A 20796-nucleotide genomic window follows, 5' to 3' on the forward strand; every position below is an offset into this window, starting at 1 on the left:
CCGAGTCAGGCCCGCTAATGGTATGCCAACGGCGTTTATTGTATGTGTAGAGTGGAACGCATTGACGCCGCTGTTGTGGCACCGGAGAATTGCGATTTGGCATGAAGCCGGCGCCTGCCACGATTTTGGTGTCAAAACCGAATCTCCGCCTAATTGCATTTCGCGATTCCGGCATCGGCCGAGGGAGAATCCAGCCCCATAACTTTATGCCTTCTGTAAACCTACAGCATTACATTAATAAAACCGTTTCATACTACTTCATGCACCAAACTACTTGATTTACCTTCTTGTTGATAAACTCTGGAAATATAAATCCAAATATATGCCTTGAAATGTCACTGTGGTTTGTGGATAGTGTCACCATGGTCTTCCATACTCCTATATTGTATAAATCCCCAGGTCCTATGCTGTTGCATCAGTTAAAGTTTCTAGAGCTACATTTTTTAAAACCCAAACTTGAGCAAAATGTTAAGTTTCCTAATTAGATTAATCAAAGTATCAAAAATTTGGTTAATTCATTTTGCGTGTTCAGGGACGTCATTCTCCGACCCCCCGCCGGGTAGGAGAATGGCCGTAGGCTGCCGTGAATCCCGCCCCCGCCGAAGTCTCCGGTACCGGAGATTGGGCAGGGGCGGGAATCGGGCTGCGCCGGTTGGCGGGACCCCCTGCTGGATTCTCCGGCCCGAATGGGCCGAAGTCCCGCCCAGAAATTGCCTGTCCCGCCGGCGTAAATCAAACCTGGTATTTACCGGCGGGACCAGGCGGCGTGGGCGGGCTCCGGGGTCCCGGGGGGGGGGGGCGCGGGGCGATCTGACCCCGGGGGGTGCCCCCACGGTGGCCTGGCCCGCGATCGGGGCCCACCGATCCGCGGGCGGGCCTGTGCCGTGGGGGCACTCTTTCCCTTCCGCCTCCGCTACGGCCTCCACCATGGCGGAGGCGGAAGAGACTCTCCCCACTGCGCATGCGCTGGGAAACTGTCAGCGGCCGCTGACGCTCCCGCGCATGCGCCGCATTTCCGCGCCAGCTGGCGGGGCACCAAACGCCATTTCCGCCAGCTGGCGGGGCGGAAATCCCTCCGGCGTCGGCCTAGCCCCTCAATGTTGGGGCTAGGCCGCCAAAGGTGCGGAGCATTCCGCACCTTTGGGCCGGCGCGATGCCCGTCTGATTGGCGCCGGCTTTGGCGCCAGTCGGCGGACATCGCGCCGTTGGGGGAGAATTTCGCCCCAGGTTTTCATGATTCCCTTTACAAGTATGTCCAAATATTGAGATAGAATTTGTTGGCAAATGACAGTGAGTTAAAGGTGCACTGACCCTTAATAGAATACTTAAATTAAACAGACGTTGGAGGGAGGAAGAGATACAGCAGGATTTGCAGATCAGCACAAATTATCACCCAATTTTTATATTATCAACTCTGCAAAAGCAGAAACCTGTCACCAATCTCTCAGTGAATTTCAAGATGAACACAAATTAAACTTGCTGCTCACAAGTTAGGGCAGTATTTAACTTGCTCCAGTATCATTCAACCTTTCCAGCCCGGAAAGCGAACATTGAAACTGCAGTCTCACTCTTGTAGGTAGTAAATTTGTTCCTAGAGGTTTCTAAAACTAAAATTTTCTTTTTTTCTTTTACTCTCTTTTTTCTCTGTTCCAGACAGGAAGGGGATTAATTTAAACAGCAACAATTTATCCTGGCACCACACGCCTGTCCAGAAAGGTGTTTTGATTTGCTTCACCTTTTATAAGCGGTGGGGTATTTTCCCAACTCCCTGGAGTTTTGCATTTTTTTTTATTTGTTTGCAGGATGTGGGTGCCGCTGGTTAGGCCAGCATTTATTGCCCATCCCTAGTTGCCCTTCAGAAGGTGGTGGTGAGTTGCCTTCTTGAACCGCTGTAGTCCTTGATCCAATTTCTATTGATAACCCCACATCAACTTCAAGATAGGATTATCTCAAATGGTTAGTTTATTTTCACACACTCAAAATGTGGAAGAAGGGACACAACGTTGCCTCCTTTGCCTTCATACAGTAAAATCCGGCTAGGGAAAGGAAAGATTTACAGGGCAGAGACCACAGAGAAAAGCAATATTGTTTCAAGTGCTCAGAATCAATGTAGATTGAGGTATTCCACCATGGAGGTGGGTGAGCTGAAAACGATGTTTGATAATTCACCTTTCTAGTGATGTTGCCTTCACATAATGCAATAGGAATGCAGAGATGATTCAGTCTTGTAGGCCATGGTGCAGACTTTGGAATAGAAGCTGTGTAGATTGGACCAATCTGGGCTCGAGCTCCTTGTTTGTGATGCTGTGGGTGAGATGGTAAAAATGCAGAATGAGACTTTGCAGTACACCAAGGCAATATTACTGGTCCCACCAGTTAGAAGTCCATGACTCCCATCACTTCACTCTCTCTTTGACAAAGGCTGTGTATCCCTCATTCGACTCCCTGAGATTGCTCAATGTCTTAACCATTAAGAATTGAACAGAAGGTTGCAAGGTCCTTTTCCTTAGCAGATGAGCAGACTCCTGTTGCCAAGCCTTGGTTATGAAATGTGGATGGCCTTTGCATAGTTTCCTATGAATTTGGTTTGTGCAGCTCACAGGGCAGGGTCATTATTTGCTCTTCAGAGATAGGTGTATGTGAGTTTCCCTGACACTGCCAGATAGCTTCCTTTCTTTCAGGGTCACAGACACACATAGGGCAAAACTTTCCCGAAAATTGGCAAAGGGCAATGGCAGGTGGGAAAAATGGTGCTGTGCCCAGCAAAGGCAAGGCAACATATCCCACCATATAGTGTGACACTTAGTGACAAAACCTTTCAACCATGGGTTCCACGTCGTATTGCTGGTGGGTCACCTCAGTGCTGCAATCTTCAGGGCGCCACATTTAAAGGCCACCCTAATACACACCAGCCACACTTTGTAGGTCACAGGGTAGTGATGGCTGCCAGGAAATCTGCCCTTAAGATTTTGGATGCCTCCCTTGAGAGGCTCTTGGATGCAGTAGAGGCCCAACATGATGTACTCTACCCACGCACTGGAAGAAAACCAGGCAGCAAAGTCACAAACGCAGCATGGAAGATAGTGGCAGTGGTGGTCAGCTCTAACACGCTGCAGAGGAGGACAGTCATTCAGTGCAGTAAAAGGATGAATGATCATCTCCATTCTGCTAGGGTAAGTCACTCTTCTCATCACTCTGAACTCATACACCCATCACACATCCACAGGGACCTCACTCACTGCCAGCTCAAGGGACACCACCACTCATTCTCCCACACACAGCTTCTTCTCCCCTGTGGGTCATGTCCTCATCAGCTCGTTGGTACCATTCACTATCCACACACGCCAGGCGTCCTTATCATCTACCCTGGCACATGTCCTGCCTACACTCTCTCCATCTGTTTTAATGTGGGAAAAGTTGGCTCACAACAAGGAAGGAGAGATCGCAAAATGGGTGGAGGGGTGCTAGATCTCAAGGTCCTCATGGACTTCGAGAACAGGGACATCAAACTGGCCAGGGAGAAAGTTGACTGCTCCTGTGCTGATGGTGAGGGCAGCGGTAATAACCCAAGTGATTACCCTGGACTGCAGCATCCATCAGATGACAATGCTGTGAGTCATGTTTCCTGTTTCTGAAGGTTCCTGCCATGCACTAATGACCTCTCCCTTCAGTTGCAGGCACATCTGTGAAGCAGCCCAGGGAGTCCACCAGCCAGATCCTCTACTCCAGCCCCGAAAGCAGTGCAAATTTACAGACCCCTGACATTGAAAACCCATCACAGCACTCACTCACGCCCTCCTCCAGTGCAGAGACATACACCTCGATGGGATCCAGTTTTTGAGAGGCCTGGGGGTCACAATCTGGTGAGCCCTTCACTCTCTCTGATCCACAGCAGCAGACGCAGGGACTGTGGAGGATTGCTGGAGGCCAGGAATCTGCTGAGTGCCAGTCAGATAATGTGTCTCTGGACTTGGTCATGGCTCAGTTGCTGGAGCTCCAAAGGCAAAATTAGGTAGAGATGTTGGGTACACTCCTCAAATTGAAAGGCTGCATGGAGGATTCCTTCCACTTTATATCTAAGGTATTTGTGGCAACACTTGAATGCAACGAGGAAAACAGTTAGGGTGGTGGCTGCCGTGGGAACCTTTAGTACAAGGTTGTCGTCCTGTACTGCAGCAGGATATGAACTCCATGGATTCAGGGATCCATGAATGTCAATGCCAGAGGATGGCTCACTCCAGTTGTCCCTCTAGCCCAAGAAGAAGGTCAGGGGCCCTTGGACACATATAGGAGGAGGATCAGCTGGCGCACACCCTGAGGCCATCCATCCAGTTGGCTCAGGGAGTGTCCCATCCATCAGTGGATGTTGGGGATGCACCAAGACATAATGGCAGGCCTAGAGAGGTTAATAAGCTCTAGTTACACAGCATGGGCACAGTTGTTAAGCTCGTGCACTTAACGATCACCTCTGTAAAAAAACTTTCACTAGTTGCACCCTTTCTATGGCTCATTGTTCTGATGAGTTGTGTTCCTGTAGTCTTGACCTGAAAACTGCATTTCTTCACAAGACAAGGGCAGGGTACTCAGTCCAGGACTTCCTCCATATGCTTTTCCAGCACATTGGTAGCGCCTTTCACAGTGACTGAACACATCAGCCGTGTCTGTTTCTCATAGGAAATGAGGATGTCTCCCATAATGTACAGAGCCAGTGTTACTCATTCCATTAATTATCAATGTGTGCTCTCTGCACCTTTGAGCTCAGGATGGTCCCCCATCCCATATGCCTCAATCACGGGTAGCACTGAACCTCAAGGGTGCAGCTTGCAAAGAATGATGTAAGATCAGGAGAAATTAAATTTTCCCCACTGCGTCGCCATGATATGACCCAAATCATTGATGGCAAGTGAGCTGCCATCAGCCGGACCAGAGTTAGACGTTCACAGAAGCTGAGTAAAGATCTATGCACTGTCCCCGTTGCAAATTCCTGAAATGTAGTGACAACGTCTGCATCCCAGCTGCAGTGGGATAATGATCAATGACATGGATTTCCATTAGCCCTGCCCTTCTCAACATGCCACCTCCAGAGGGCCCCTTCACCCCACCCATCTCCCCCAAGTCTTCTCTCCATGCCCGGTCTTGCCGGAATCGTCTCCCTGGTACCCCTCAGTCAAAGGCTGGACACCCCTGTGTCAGCACTGTTACTACGTTGAGCTGCTCCACGGGTGCTGCACTCACCTCCAAGCTGCTCGCCATGTGCACAGCTTTTGACGGCAGTCGTGACCTGCGCTGTTCTGACATTACGCCGCTGTGGATGAATTTTTTTGATGGGGGACGTATGATTCCGGCGTCTGGCCCTAGTTGCAGATATATTCAAATGAGCTTACTGACAATGAACAGTGGAAACGTGGGGAGCGGACGATCATGACACGTTTTCATGCCAGTGTAAAATGCGACTTTGGCCGTCTCACGATATTCCTCACTCCCGCTCGACATTAACAGGTGCGGAAAATCCTGTCCAACCTAAAGAATTTAAAACTGACAATGAGAGTATCTCTGTATAGTGTAGAAGAAAAATATGTTGAGCAAGGTCTTAGTCCCTCACATCTTACTACAATCTTACTTTCCCCCTTTATCTCTCATTCACCCTATTTTCTTCTCTGTTGTTCACTGTTTCTCTCTCTTTCCTTGAATTTTATTTGTTAAAAGAGATGGATTATTTGTTCTGTTGTTCACCATGGTTCCAGATGCTACGTTAACGTCATTGTGCCATTAGTAATTCTCACTTCAAGGAATTTGCTGTACAAATATTCTTTGAGCTGAAGTGAAGGGGAAAATGTCCAACTCTCAGAGCACTCTGTGAGATGCTGTCTGCTGCAACCTCTGGCACAGCATTGGCTCAGAGGATTGACCATAAGCTGTGCTTGTCAGGAAAACTTCACAACAGAATGACAAACTCTGCTTCAACATTCCTGTGGTAGCATGCAACCAATTCGATGTTTCCTACACAGCCAAGGAAAGAGCAAAAAGAAGGAAGGCCCTTAATATGCAAGGGGCTATGGTACAAATTGGAATTTCACATTCAGAACTTTAGGGCTTTAATTATATGTTCCCGCATTCAACCCTGATTGCCACAATACAGCGACTGCATTGAAACTATCTAAAGCACCTCCATATTTTGATCAGAACATGTGTGCTGACACTTACTCAAAGCTATAAATATTGTGCAAAATTAAAATTTATTCACAATCACTGACTACATAACATGCTCATCACCTAAATAATTTCCCCAGGTGCACAGAACATACCGTTAATTTAGGGAATGGGAACGTGATGTTTCCTGTACTATTCAGTTCAAAATGAAACAGTAGGACAAGTGTAAGAAATCCAAACAAGGTCATTCAGCATCATTCATTGATGAACAAGAAGGATCATTCTATACTCCTCAATGGGAGAGTTCAACGGAGCTTGTTACAATCCCAGTTGATGTTACTATTGGGCGGGAAGACCCCAGAATGGAACCCTAGCTCAAAAGATCGTAACTTTTTTTTTGTGAAAATGTGGATGAAGAGAGTCACAGCACTGCCAATTTGCTTTTAACAACAGAACGGCAGTAAATAAACATGAAAAGTTTGACTATAATACAATGCTCCTTCACTCCCACTTACCATCACAAATGTGCATGGATTTTAAGGATAACACAGGTTGCAAAGTATACCTGATGCTATAATGTTCTCAGTAAACACACAATCCCTGTACCCCAACAAACAACATCCCACTCTAAAACCAAGAACCAAGCAGTGGATGTTTCCCAGTCGAGCTTTTGTAGATTTCTCCTCAAATTCCCCCTAGATGATTGTCACATCCTCCAAACTCCACTCTCAAAAGACACGCGTTAGAAACAAACATTGCTTTCCCTCAGCTATTTTCAGCAAGGATCCACCTTCAGGATTTCCTACTCTCCTTTCAGTACTTCTTTGTCTTGAATAGTCACTTGCTTTCAAACTTTCTTTTGTTTTTAAATTTAGAATACCCCACTATTTTGTTTTCAATTTTAGCATGGCTAATCCACCTACCCTGCACATCTTTTTGGGTTGTGGGGGTGAGACCCATGCAGACATGGGGAGAATGCGCAAACTCCACACGGACAGTGACCCGGGGCCGGAATCGATCCCGGGTCCGCAGCACTGTGAGGTGACAGTGCTAACCACTGCGCCACCGTGCTGCCTTTGTTTTCAAACTTTTGCACAATCTCTCAGGTACGCAGTCCCCAAAAGAATACTATTGCGTCAAAGACTGGAATAAGTACATCAACCTTACGATTGCTTTACATATCTGGCTTTTCTACAGCCAATCTCATCAGTTCTGCACTTCCCAGTTCTGTGTTAAACGTCAGTGAACAGTACCCTGCTCAGTCTCCAGTTCCTGTTATCCTTTTGATTTCAAGCTTCATGGAAACCTCTCTTTCCATGATCTAATTCCTAGAATTAGTTGTGCTTTAGTTTCTAACACTTGCTTTCTTGCTCATTACTCCAGTTTATGGCCTTTCTGCTTCTAGCATAGCTGTAAGAGTTGTTCCCTCTCTCACTGCTACACTCCTTCAGTTTAAAACTGAACTCAAAAATTCTTCCTAACCCGTGGCCCCTGGTTGCTAAGCAGTAGCTTAATCGTTCTCCACGTCGCTGTTTACTTTTCATGCCATAAACTCTCTAAGCATAATATAGACAGAGGGCACGATTTACTGGCCTCGCGCGTCCCGAGAGGCCTCTGGCGAAATTTAACTTCCTTGTTACGCCTTGCAAGATCTCAGGCCTTGAATCTGTAAACAGTAGGCGGCAGGTTTCTTGGTGGCCGGAGTTGGCCCACTGTTGGATAGAAGCAGGATCTTCTGGTCCCCCCCCTTTCAATGGGATTTCCCATTGAATCCACCGCGGGTGTGCACCATCAGCATGATGAACAGATCCCCCGAGCGAGAACAACTGGAGGATCTCGTCCAGTGAGAGAAAGATTACTTCAGGTGACCTAACAAAGGCCTGAATTGATTATGTAGATCTGTTTAATGTACGAATCTAGTATGTTACTGAGAAACATATCAGCCTGTTGGAAATGCAGCCAGATGGTATGTTATACTGCTGGGAGGCAAGCCGACTGACTACACTGTACCCTCAGTCATATAACAAGTCTAATTCTTTGTTTTGAATTAAGATCATTTAACCCAAAGAAGGAAAAACTCTGTTTGGTTGACACTTTGGATAACAGGGATGCTCGATCTAATTTTGCACACCTTTTACAGAAGGGCTCTGAAGCAAGTGCATGATGCTCCTTTGCACATTCAAACTGATTCTGACCCTCGCCAGGGATGCTCAAAAGCAGTCAAGACCAAAATGTTGGCAGCCATGCCATCACAGGTTAGGTGCAAGACTTGGTGCCAAGAAATTGACATACATTGCACCTGATTTATTGCTCAATAAAACATTACCCTGTGTGTTCAAATGACATTTGCTGAATGTGGCCTGTGCCAAGTACTCGGGCGTCTGATCAGGCTCATCATGCAAATTGCGTTTAACATCCCTGTTCTAGGCTGACCCGAGCCACTTTGTAATTTTTCTGAATGCAACTATCAGGTATCACTCAATAAATACAACACATTGTGATTTGGTTTCAGTCCAGAGTGTATTCATGAGATGCTGCTAACGAGAAGAATTAGCACCATGTACATTAACTTGAAAGTGTACATTGCGGAAGTAGTGGATTCCCAGGGGTGAGTTCAAGTTACTCTTCCAGCAAAGTTGAGTTTTACACTTCGGATTCACGATCTTCCTTCAATGAAATCGCGATAATGCAACTGCACCAAGGTTCTAGTTGTGTGGATGTAGCTAAATGTGAAGCGACTGCTTTCTCTTGATGTAATCTGCATGCCATATCTACTTCAATGATTTATTTAGATTGTAGATCATAGGAGGAAGTCTCATGAAAGCACTGTAACTGTTCCATTCTATTTTAGCATACGATTATTTTATTTTTCTTTGAAAACCTAACATAGTAAGATGATGCACTTACATTATGCTTTCTGGGAATTACTGGGTGGCACAGTGGTTAACAGTGCTGCCTCACAGCACCAGAGATCCGGGTTCAATTCTGGCCTTGGGTGACTGTGCGGAATCTGTACGTTCTCCGTGTGTCTGTGTGGGTTTCCTCCGGGTGCTGCAGTTTCCTCCCACAGTCCAAAGATGTGCAGGTTAGATGGAATGGCCATGCCATGTTGCCCCTTGGCATCCAAAAGGTTAGGTGGGGTGACTGGGTTACAGGGATAGGGTGGGGCCTGACCCCAGATAGGATGCTCTTCCAGAGGGTTGGTGCAGATTTGATGGGCCAAGTGGCCTCCTTCTGCATTGCAGGGATTCTATGATTCTACTGACACAGCATCCTGTGCTTTCTTCGTCATGTAGCCTGACAGAAGAAACATCGGGGCGTCATTCTCCGACCCCTCACCAGGTCGGAGAATCGCCGGGGCCTGGCGTGAATCCCGCCCCCGCCGGTTGCCGAAGTCTCCGGCACCGGAGATTCGGCGGGGGCGGGAATCGCGCCGCGCCGCTTGGCGGGGCCCCCCGCTCGATTCTCCGGCACTCCCGCCAATAAATTGCCTGTCCCGCCGGCGTGGATTAAACCACCTTTTGAACGGCGGGACAAGGCGGCGTGGGTGGGCTCTGGGGTCCTGGGGGGTGCCCCCCGGGGGGGTGCCCCCACGGTGGCCTGGCCCGCGATCGGGGCCCACCGATCCGCGGGCGGGCCTGTGCCGTGGGGGCACTCTTTCCCTTCCGCCTCCGCCACGGTCTCCACCATGGCGGAGGCGGAAGAGACTCCCTCCACTGCGCATGTGTGGGAAACTGTCAGCGGCCGCTGACGCTCCCACGCATGCGCCGCCCGGGGATGTCATTTCCGCGCCAGCTGGCGGGGCAACAAAGGCCTTTTCTGCCAGCTGGCGGGGCGGAAATTCCTCCGGCGCCGGCCTAGTCCCTCAATGTTGGGGCTCGGCCCCCAAAGATGCGGAGCATTCCGCACCTTTGGGGTGGCGCAATGCCTGTCTGATTGGCGCTGTTTTGGGCGCCAGTCGGCGGACATCGCGCCGTTTCAGGAGAATTTCGCCCCAGGTCACCTGGAAGCAAATTCTTTGTGAAGCATTTGGCACAAAACCAATGCTAATAGAACGACTCTCTTCAATACTAAGTACATTCCTCCATTGGTCCATTTATTTCAATGTCTTCTGTACATATTAATGGGTATGTGAGCTCATTTTAGGAATTGAGTCACTCAAACGCAGCAGCAGCTGTTTTGCCTCTGGTCATGCAGGCTCTGCATGTTAGAAAAGTACAGTGGTACCAAGAGCTATGGAGAAAAGACTGGTCAGTGGCATTGGAGTTAGAACAGCCATCAACTAATTGAATGGCGGAATAAGCTCCAGTAGCTGAACATATCTCTAAATATTGCTTTATCTCTGTTTTGTTCATGATGCACGCTTTCTGTTCACCAGACCTTCAATACATGATTTTCCAGCGGTGCTTTTATGTCAAATTTTATGATGTGAACTATCTGTAAAGATATATAATAAATATACGTCCAAACAAATTTCATGGTGCATTGCATGTTTTCCACTACTAGAGGCATTGTGCCATGCATGACTCATCCAACCCTACCTTACCTTTCATTTCCAACTCCCACCTTTATTTTGTGCAGAAACTCCTTATAATTTACTTTCCTGTCCATTATTTTGCATAGATCATCCTTTTTATAAATTTGTTGCCAGCTCCCATTTTAAAACCAAAATTTTACTTTGGTATGCTTCATTCTTAGTTTTCTGTGAGCAGTTGCTGCACTTTACGTCAGACAGTTTAATAGAATTTGCATTGCAGAAGGAGACCACTCGGCCCATCGAGTCCGCACTTGCCCTTGAAAAAGGCACCCTACTTAAACCCACACCTCCATATGAGTACCTGTGACTGAATATGCTTCACCTCTTGGACCCCTGCAAGAACTTATCTTCGTTATTTGTAACTTCAGCAGCCTACTTTTGCATGACAGATATCCTATATAGCTTCTTGTGGCCACTTCAGGCTCAGTTAATCTTCTGCTTTATGGATTCATGGCCTCTTCTGGACCAGAGCCTTGCTCTCCTGTGCCACTTTACCTCTTATCTGTTTCGCTAGTGTAGATAATTATTTTGCATTTCGGACCTCTACTGCAAAAGTATAAACAGGTTGTTTTTTATTTCAATAGAGCCACTATTGTCGTGCCTCTCTCCTTCCACAAATCATTATAGTATAATTTGTCTAGTCAGCTAAATTGACTGATATTATTTAGTTGCACAATTCAGTGATATTTGCTGCAGTCCAATAAGCATTTGCAATCATTTAGAAACATCTCCTTTACACTTTGCCCCATCAAAAACATAGGGCAGAATTTTCCGCCCCCTCCCTCCAGCAGGATCTTCTGGTCACACCAAAGTCAAAAGAACATTTGAATGGCTTGTTTCATCCGCCACACGAGAACCCGTTGCTGCAGGTCCAGAACACCCCGACCATACTCCTAGCAATTATATTTCTTTCTTATTCTGTAGTTTCTTGAGCATCAACACACAAACACAGGACGCATTTCTCACAGAGTAGCTGCAGGAATGATTCAACAAGCAAACGTTACTATTGAATTAATAAATTAAAAGATTTCTGTGTATTCAACACTTTTCCTGTCTCACTTTTGTGACTGAATGTGCTTGTGCAATTTCAAAAGTGACCATTTGACCGCCGAAGAAATATCCCAACTACTGCTCCAACCAGTTAAAGATGAAATAGGTAAATGGGAGTGAATTGCAAGAGGGTAAAGTTCCGACTCTCAATACAGTCAGTCCCTGGACTCGATCAGCACACCAACATTTCCCCTCCACTCCCCCATCCCTCTCCAGCCCCATCTGCCAAATTCTTTTTCCGACTGCAAAAGCTTCACTTCAATCAGGATATTCTGTAAGCTTAAGAATTCGAAGGAGGAGTAGGCCATTCAGCCCCTCGAGTCTTCAATAAGGTCATGGCTGATCTGATTGTGACCTCAACTCCACATTTCCCCTATACCCGATAACCATTGACTCACTTGTTAGTCAAAACACTTATCTATCCTGTGCCTTAAATATATTCAATGACCAGTCTCCACCACTCTCCAGGGAAGAGAGTTCCAAAGATTCAGAACCCTCTGCGACAAAAAATCCTTCTCATTTCCATCTTAAATGCGAGACCCCTTATTTTTAAACTGTATCCCCTTGTTTTAGTCTCTCCCACAGAGGGAACCATTCTTTCAGCATCCACTCTGTCAAGTTCCCTCAGGATCTTGGATCTTTCAATAAGACCATCTTTCATTCTTCTAAACGCTAGTGGATACAGGACCAGCTTTTCCTGAAAAGATAACAATCCCCACCACCCACCCCACCACCCCCACCACCACTGTCCCAGGTATTCGTTGAGTGAACCTTCTCTGAGCTGCTTTTAACACATTTGTATATTTCTTAGATAAGGAGACCAATCTGATGAAAATGAAATCCATCAGGACCTGGGGACTTGTCAGCTTTTCATTCTATTAATTGTTTTAGCACCCTTAATCCTGGTGTCTTGATTGTTTTAAGTTCCACCCTCACTTTCGCCTCCAGATCTACAGTTATTTCTGGGATGTTATTTCTAGCCTTTACACTGAAGACAGATGCAAAATATTTGTTCAGTTCATTCAGAATTTCCTTATTTTCCATTAATTCCACAGACAATCTCTCCACTGGACCAACACTCACTTTACTCTTTATTCATTTTTAAATACCCCTAGAAGCCTTTACTATCTGGTTCTATATTTCTAGCTAGCTTTCTCTCATACTCTAATTTCGCCATCCGTATTAATTTTCTAGTCCTTCTTTGCTGTTTTTTAAATTAAAAGCTGCCACTCACATTTGCTAATTTATACACTTTTCCTTTCAATTTGATATTATCTTTAACTTCCTTAGTTAGCCACAGATGGTACGATGGTGCATCCTTCCCTTACTGCAGTGCTTCACGGATTCTTAAAAAAACATTTTCAGTGATATTTTGGAGCTGGAATCAGACCTCCAGCATTTAGGGCATGTCCACCATTTTTTAAAAAGAGTGGATTTGAAGGATCCTTGCAGTTTTTAACACAGCAACCACTGTGACCGTCAGTTTGGGAAGCCCCACTGCCTTACATTCTTTGTGGTAAAATGACTCTATCTTTTAGCCATTTAGTAATACAGCACTTGAGTATTACTGCAAAAAGAAACATGCTCTGAAAGCTTTTCGTCTTGTACTCATCAGGATAGCTTGCGAGAATTTTCCAACTATAACCGGGGAACAACAATGTATATACTGAATGAGAAGGGAGTGCTGATTTGTCAGCAAATGGAATGTGATTGGTGGAGGTGTTGCCATGGAGAATGCAGTGTGGAACAGTCAACTGCCCAGCTTTGTTCAAATTCAAACCAGGCAGGTCGACTCTGGTCAAGGCATTGCCCTGGGGGGTGAACCAGGGAATGACTGTTCCCTGAGCATCTTTTTAGACGAAAAAGACACAAGTTATCCAATTTATACATGTAGCGTCATTTCTCCATGTCCGCAGTGTGTATGCGTCAGCTGTTGTTACCTCATCTTACCCCCCTTCTCCCATGACTAGAATTTGACTGTGCTCTGCTCCTCTTCTTTATGTTCCCCTCTTTTTGGTTCATCATATCAACAGTTACCATAATTCAATTTTACCATATAACACTCCAACCAGCTCACTACTCCTTCACTGACCTTTTTTATTCCTGCTGACTGAGAATTAAAGCAATGTTTCTATAGGTTCCTCTGCTCCATCCAGTTCATAATCTGTCAAAACTACTGCAGTTCTTTTTTCAAGGTGTCCCAAATCAGCAAACCATGCCCTTAACTTAATGGAAATACCCATTTCTATGAGTTGACATCTGTATCTCCATCTCTGTACTGACCCCAACTCACATCCAATCAACCTAATCAGCTAGTTGGGGCTGTCAGTACCCTCCACACACACACATTCTGGATGAGCCAGACCATATCATAGGCTTTGCAGGTACTGGGCTTGCAAACATTGACTCCCTCCCCTGCATGGAGAGACTTTCCATTGTGACAGTAATTTAGCTGGCTTTGCCAGGTTCCCATTCTGTTTCCTTGCTTCTCTGATGCCATATTTTCTTTGAGTACCCAGCAGCCCGCTCACACATCTTTAAAGTTTTTATTCTTTATCACCTTCCCAGGATCTCCAAATAAAATCTCCTCTCTGCTTACTCTCATTGTAGAGTGACTTCTCTCTTTCCTTCAATTTCCTCACCTTGGTGACCATGAGTGTGCCCATCCAAAATTTCATTCAGGATTCCCGCTCATTTTGTGTGGCAGTGGCACCTCTCGATTTTTATCATTCCCTAATCCCTCTCAACAGCTGCATTTCCCTGTTTATCATCAACTAATAAAGGTCACCTTATTCCCCTAAAAAAACACAACTCCCAATTGTAACATCATCTCAAACATGCAACTTTGTTTCTCTTCCCATCACCCCCAAGCCCTTCCTCATCAACTGAGGTACAACATCCACTCTTGACTTGCAGAGTACATCTTTTGCCTCTGCTTTTTATGCCCTCATTCTCTCTATCGTGATCTCCCCACCTGCACTGTTCCTCCAAATACACTTGCTGCTTTTGTGAGGAATCACAGACCCTTGTTCCATGAGCGCCTTTGTTATTCATAGCCAGATCTGGCTAGATCACTTTCAGAAAGGCGTACTTCCTTTTCCATAGACAAGTTCTCCTTCTCCTCCACTGGAGTTAGGCTGGAGTGAAAGGACAAACCTAGATTCCTATTCTCAGCAACAAACCAGCCATCTAACCACGACGCGCACCCCCCCCCCCCCCTGCACCACCACCCCAATACACACAAAGACGCAATTCTTTTGTTCCCATTTCCTCTCCACCAACATTGTGTGAGGTGCTTTTGAAATTCTTCATCTTGAAGAGTAAGGGCGAGATTCTCTGACCTCCCTGTGACGTGTTTCTCAGCAGGACTGAGGATCTTCTGATTCCACCGCTGTCAATGGGATTTCGCGTTGCAGCCACCAACGTCACCGGGAAAACCGTAACGGGGGTGAGCCATCGATGGGACCAGAAGGCTTAAAAATGGCTGAAATTGAGCGAGTATTGAATAGGGTGGTTTGACAAAGTGGTTGGAAATGGGTAGAGATGTCGCACAGGACTCTCTCCTGGGACAACTTGTGATTATAGTGTAAATGAATTATTTGGATTTTTGACTTGAGGAAGTCAAATTTTTAAAGATAATGGCCGGGATTCTCTGAAAACGTGGCTAAGTGTTGACACCGGCGTAAACACCGGAGTGTTTCACTCCGGCGTCAACGTACCTTTTAGCCCAGAGATGCTGTTGCCCACAGTGGACCAGCACAGCGCTGGAGTGCTCTGCCTCGTACTGGAGTACGCGGCCCTGCACTGTTCGCCTCGAGTCCGCGCATGCGCGCAGCGGCTGGCCGCAGATCATCGCAAACGCGCGGCGGCCGCTTGTGCGGTGGTGCCCGCAACATGGCGGAGCCACATAGCGGGCTGGCGTGGAAGAAGGTAGGCCCCCCCCCCCCCCCGAACACGGGCCTGGCCGTCGTGGAGGCCCGCCCCCCCACCAGGACGCCCACCGCAGCTGCGGGTCCGAGCTCCCGTCGGGTGGAACCATGTTAGAACCACGGCGGCGGGAACTCGGCCGGTCGATCGCGGAGAATCGCCACGGAGGCCTCTTTCATCGGCCCCGACTGGTGCCGCGTCGACCGCGTGTGCGCGGCTGGCGGCGATTCTCCGGTTGCCGGAGAATCGTGTCCCGACGTATGACCAGCGTCACGGGCCCTCTCGCCATCATCTCCGATTATCCGAGCTAGCGCGGGCTCGGAGAATCCCGGCCTATACTTCTACTTTTATTTTTACAGATAAATCAGGAGTCAAAAGAAAATATTTTGAGGCCCAGAAAAGTTACAGTAGGATATTGATAACATGGTAGACTGCATAAAATGGCAGGCATTAAACCTGATAAATGGGAGGTGGTACATTTTGGTTTCAAAACCCTTTGAATGGAGGAAGGGTGGGTGATATGGAAAAGTAGAGGGATTTAGGAGTTCGGGTCTACAAGACATTAAAAGAGAGGGCTAACAAAATAACTACTGGAACATTGGGTTTTAATGCAAAAGGGATAGAATTGAAAGTTGGGATATAAAGGTGAATTTATGTATTACCTTATTAAGACCACAGCCTGCAATATGGAAAGAATCTTTTTTTTTCAATTTTAGTGTACCCAATTCATTTTTTCCAATTAAGGGGCAATTTAGCGTGGCCAATCCACCCACCATGCACATCTTTGGGTTGTGTGGGCGAAACCCACGCAAACACGGGGAGAATGTACAAACTCCACATGGACAATGACCCGGAGCCAGGATTGAACCTGGGATCTCGGCACAGTGAGGCAGCAATGCTAACCACTGTGCCACCGTGATGCCCTAATATGGAAAGAATCTTGATGCAGTCGAGAGAGTACTGCACAAAATTATAGGATGCTGCCTGGTATGAGGTAATATCAAGGAAGGCTTAAAAGAAATGGTGACTGCTTTTATGAGAATAAAGAAGTTTGCAGGGTGTTTCAAATTATGAAGAGATGTTTCCAATCACAACAGAAACCAAGATGTGGAGATGTCGGCGTTGGACTGGGGTGGGCATAGTAAGAAGTCTTATAACACCAGGTTAAAATCCAACAAGTTTGTTTCGAATCATTAGTTTTTGGAGCTCAGCTCCTTCATCAAGTGAGTCTCCGAAAGCTAGTGATTCGAAACAAATCTGTTGTACTTTAACTTGGAATAGAAACCAATACTTTCCAATGATTGAGGTCTAGAATTTGGGGATGTAGATAGAAGAAAGAAAAGGACTTGCATTTGCATAGTGCTTTTTACAACCATGGAGACATCCCAAAGCACTTCTGACTTCCCACCCAAGAGAAATCCTACTCGCATTGATCGTAAACATCTTAAGAATTTTACATATTTCAATTGGATCACTGATAATACTTCTAAATTCTTAAGGAATATCGGCTTAGTATACTTAATATCTCCTCATAGGAAAATCCTTTCCTCCCAGTCTATCGAACTTCAGTTGCCCTAGAAGGAGTGCAACAATGTCATTTCTTAGATGTAAAGACCAAAGCTGTACATATAACCTAGGTATGATGTTACCAAGACCCTTTATATAAATGTAACAAGCCTGTTTTATTCTTGTACTCCAATCCTGTTGTAATAAAGGTTAACATATGCTTTCCTAATTGCTTGCTGTATCAATACTTTAACTTTCCATAACTATAAAAGGACACCAAATCCCTCTAAATTCCAACATTTTCTAATATCTCAGCATTTCTACTTTCCTATTTGTCTGAAAAAAGAGCCATGCTGTCAAAGCTTTTAATCGAACACTCATCAGGATTGAATCACAAGAATGTCAAATCTCAAGGGAAATGCAGGTTGTACTGCATGAGAGGAGGTTGCTGATTGGTTGGCTAGTGGAGCCTAGGTTAGGCGTTGCCATGGAGAATGTACAACTGAACAGTTATTTGCCAGACTTTTGTTTAAATTTTGTCTGTTGCTTAAACCCATGAATAGGCCTAAGGTTTTGATCCTGAAAAATGCCCAGTCTGCCTCACATTATCCTGGAAGGTGCGGGTGTCACTAAACTTTGAGCAACAGGTGAAGCTAGCCATTGCACGCTGTTACTATGCAGTAGCAACACAGGAGATATTTTTCACGAACAGGATACTACCGGCAAGTCAAGAAGAGGTTCTGCTTACTACACAAATCAATAATGTGGTAAATTAATTTCAGTGCTGGTGTGCTCTTGCACTATAAATTGTATTCCCTTTGAGATTTAGTATTCTTGCAATTCTATCCTGATGAGTGCATAATGAAAAACTTCGACAGCATGTCTTTCTTTTTCAACAATATTCAAGTTCTGTACTATCAAGCAACAATTTCTATTTTTCCTTCCAAAGTGGTTAGCATCACACTTTCCCACATTACATTTCAACTGCCATGTTTTTCATCAGTCACTTAACCTATCTACATTCCTTTGAAACCTTTTTGGCATCCTCCTTGTAGCTCAATTTCTGGCCTAACCTTTCACCATTAACAACCTATGCCCGCCTGAGATATCAGTCAGGGCCTTGGTTTAACACTGTCAAAATGACTGCAGCTCTGACAATAATAATAATAATCTTTAATGTCACAAGTAGGCTTACATTAACACTGCAATGAAATTTCTGTGGAAAGCCCCTAGTCGCCACATTCCGGCACCTGTTTGGATACACATAGGGAGAATTCAGAATGTCCAATTCACCTAACAGCACGTCTTTCAGAACTTGTGAGAGGAAACCGGAGCAGCCGGAGGAAACCCACACAGACATGGGGAGAACATGCAGACTCTGCACAGACAATGACCCAAGCCTGGAATCGAACCTGGGACCACTGTGCTACCATGCCACCCACAATAGAATGCTGCTTCAGTACTGTATTGGAGTGTGAACTTGGGATTTTGTGCTCAAGTCTTTGAAGTGGAGATGAACTTTCTAACTCAGGCGAGACTGCCAGTCCCTTGATGCAGGCTTAACTGCAAGCAATTTAGGCAGAGAGAAAGAGGTATAAGTTACATTGGGCATTGTGATTCTGTGGAATCCACTACCATAGTGATCGAAACAGAAACCATGTCAACATGGTTTAGATAGCTGATTAAATAAAAGGGAACAAAGCAAGCATATGCTATTTAGAACGATTTATCCTGTGAAGGATAAACACCAACATAAACTGGGGTGAATGGCCTGATTTGCTTGTGTTATTTCAATGTAACTTAATGTATTTTGTTTAATGTCACACTGTGAATTGAAAACAAAACTGATCTAACCTCTGGCAAACTGATATGTCCCTGCTCCTGCTAACAGTCTAAAAGCTATTGCTTGACATGACTTCCTTTCTCTTACCTACAGTCTTGTAAACTAAGAACTAATACGTAACCCATAATTGCCTCTAATGTGTCATTGAAAATATTGTTTTTAAATGGTATGCCTGAATGGTCAAGTACCAACAGTTGCTGCTACTGAAATCTCAAAAATTATGTACTTTTATAATTAGGTCTTTTTATCATCTGTAAAGATTGAGCCCCTTATCGTTGGGCTGGAGGTTTGATCGTTAGCCAGTCTTTTTTGCAAAATGATTTGTTGACCTGTGTGAAAGCAAATTATTTTTTAAAAACCCTACACCATAATCACCATATTTGACATTCCACTGAAGGGCAAATATTTTTTGTGTATAGAAGCATTCCAATCATCTTGGAACTTGTGAGGCTTGGGTTTAGAGTATTTTCTTTTTGTAAACAACTCACTTCCTTGTGAGAGGTGCCAATTACCTGTATTTCTGTTCCTGGTCTTTTGATTTTCCATATTCATTTGCATTCGACCAATTTTAACTGTTAAAACAAAAAGTTCACCATTAATCTTTTAGTACAACAAATTTATTTATTAGCTTGATTATTTCAAGATTGTTTTGCAAACATCACAAACATGAACTAATCATCTGCACTGGCATGTGTGCACTGTATAATAGGTGGGATTCTCCGTTTCTGAGACTAAGGGCGGGATTCTCTGTTGCCCGACGGCGAAATCGGGAACGGCGATCAGGCGGAGAACAGCTCCCGATGTTAAAATCATGGCAGATGTCGGTTTGACGCCAGATCGCACTTCCCGATTACGGCGTCGGCTAACAGAGAATCCCGCCCACAATGTCTTTTGCAACATGTGTTCCTAGCCCATAGGGCATGTAGATACATAACTTTGTCGTCATAGCAGCAAAGTCTGATCTGTAATAGAGCAAATCGGCGTCTAATTTAGAATTTAGACTAGGAGCCTATGAAGATTGAACATTATTTCTATTACTCAGTGTGTGGTTTGTAGTTCTTTGGATTCCGTTTTTTGAGGCTCAGTAAATCTGATGCAGAAGGGAGCGCAACTATTACCTCTGCTAGCATTATACCGCACAGGAGAAGTTGTGTGAATGCAACCAGACTAGATTTACAACGTTAGTGAAAGTGCCTGCACATGCCAATTCTGTAGCCTTTATCACACCTTTATCTACTAGTTGCTTCTGAGAACCTTAGGAATTCGGATTACATTCTGTGGTTGTTGGGCTGCATGGTTGTAGTATGAATTTATAGGGCAATGGTCAGTAGATTTCACTTCGGTGCACTGTATTATCAATAGACAATGATTAAATGTAGCTTTAATGCATGTGGAAAGAAAGTTTGCGTAATATATGCTGTAAGTGTATTGAAAATAATACATTTATGCAGGTACTCAATTGAAAATTTATGAGCTGTACTAATCCATGGTATTTATAAACTAAGAATGGCGTACAATTAGTTTCAACATACAGGCAAGTGAAGGAATATGTGTTCACCTCTGCTGTCAACCAGCATTTGCATGATGATTTATTTATCAAAGCTGTTTTCCCCATGTCTAGCTGTGCTTGAGTTTTTTGCCTGAAAGTTAAAAAAAATTCCTTTGTACGCTGTATCAGGGTTCGAATTTATAATTCAAAAAAATATACCCATTGAGCTCTCGGGAAAACGATGTTGCAGACTAAACATGCACTGACACAAGTTGATTGAAATTTTCCAAACAT

The 20796-nt window shown here is 45.1% G+C and overlaps 1 protein-coding gene and 1 long non-coding RNA gene across 4 annotated transcripts in view; one reads left to right on the forward strand and one right to left on the reverse strand.

Annotated features, from left to right (window-relative positions):
- The window catches only part of LOC140408536 (very long chain fatty acid elongase 6), a 159154-nt gene that overhangs the window by 100888 nt on the left and 37470 nt on the right, over positions 1-20796 (forward strand). For 2 of the 3 annotated variants that reach the window (XM_072495902.1, XM_072495900.1), the window contains exon 3: positions 8663-8758. The exons of the other annotated variant lie outside the window; for it this stretch is intronic. In XM_072495902.1, the coding sequence (XP_072352003.1) occupies positions 8663-8758 (96 nt within the window). The remainder of the gene's footprint in view (positions 1-8662; positions 8759-20796) is intronic. 3 annotated transcript variants of the gene reach the window in all.
- On the reverse strand, positions 1962-19648 carry LOC140408537 (uncharacterized). Its single transcript, XR_011940130.1, has 3 exons — positions 19526-19648; positions 5385-5520; positions 1962-2304 (listed from the first exon to the last, which is right to left on the reverse strand). It is a non-coding gene; the product is annotated as an uncharacterized lncRNA (long non-coding RNA).

Source organism: Scyliorhinus torazame, chromosome 3 (assembly GCF_047496885.1).
Source record: "Scyliorhinus torazame isolate Kashiwa2021f chromosome 3, sScyTor2.1, whole genome shotgun sequence".
Classification (NCBI taxonomy): Eukaryota; Metazoa; Chordata; class Chondrichthyes; order Carcharhiniformes; family Scyliorhinidae; genus Scyliorhinus; species Scyliorhinus torazame.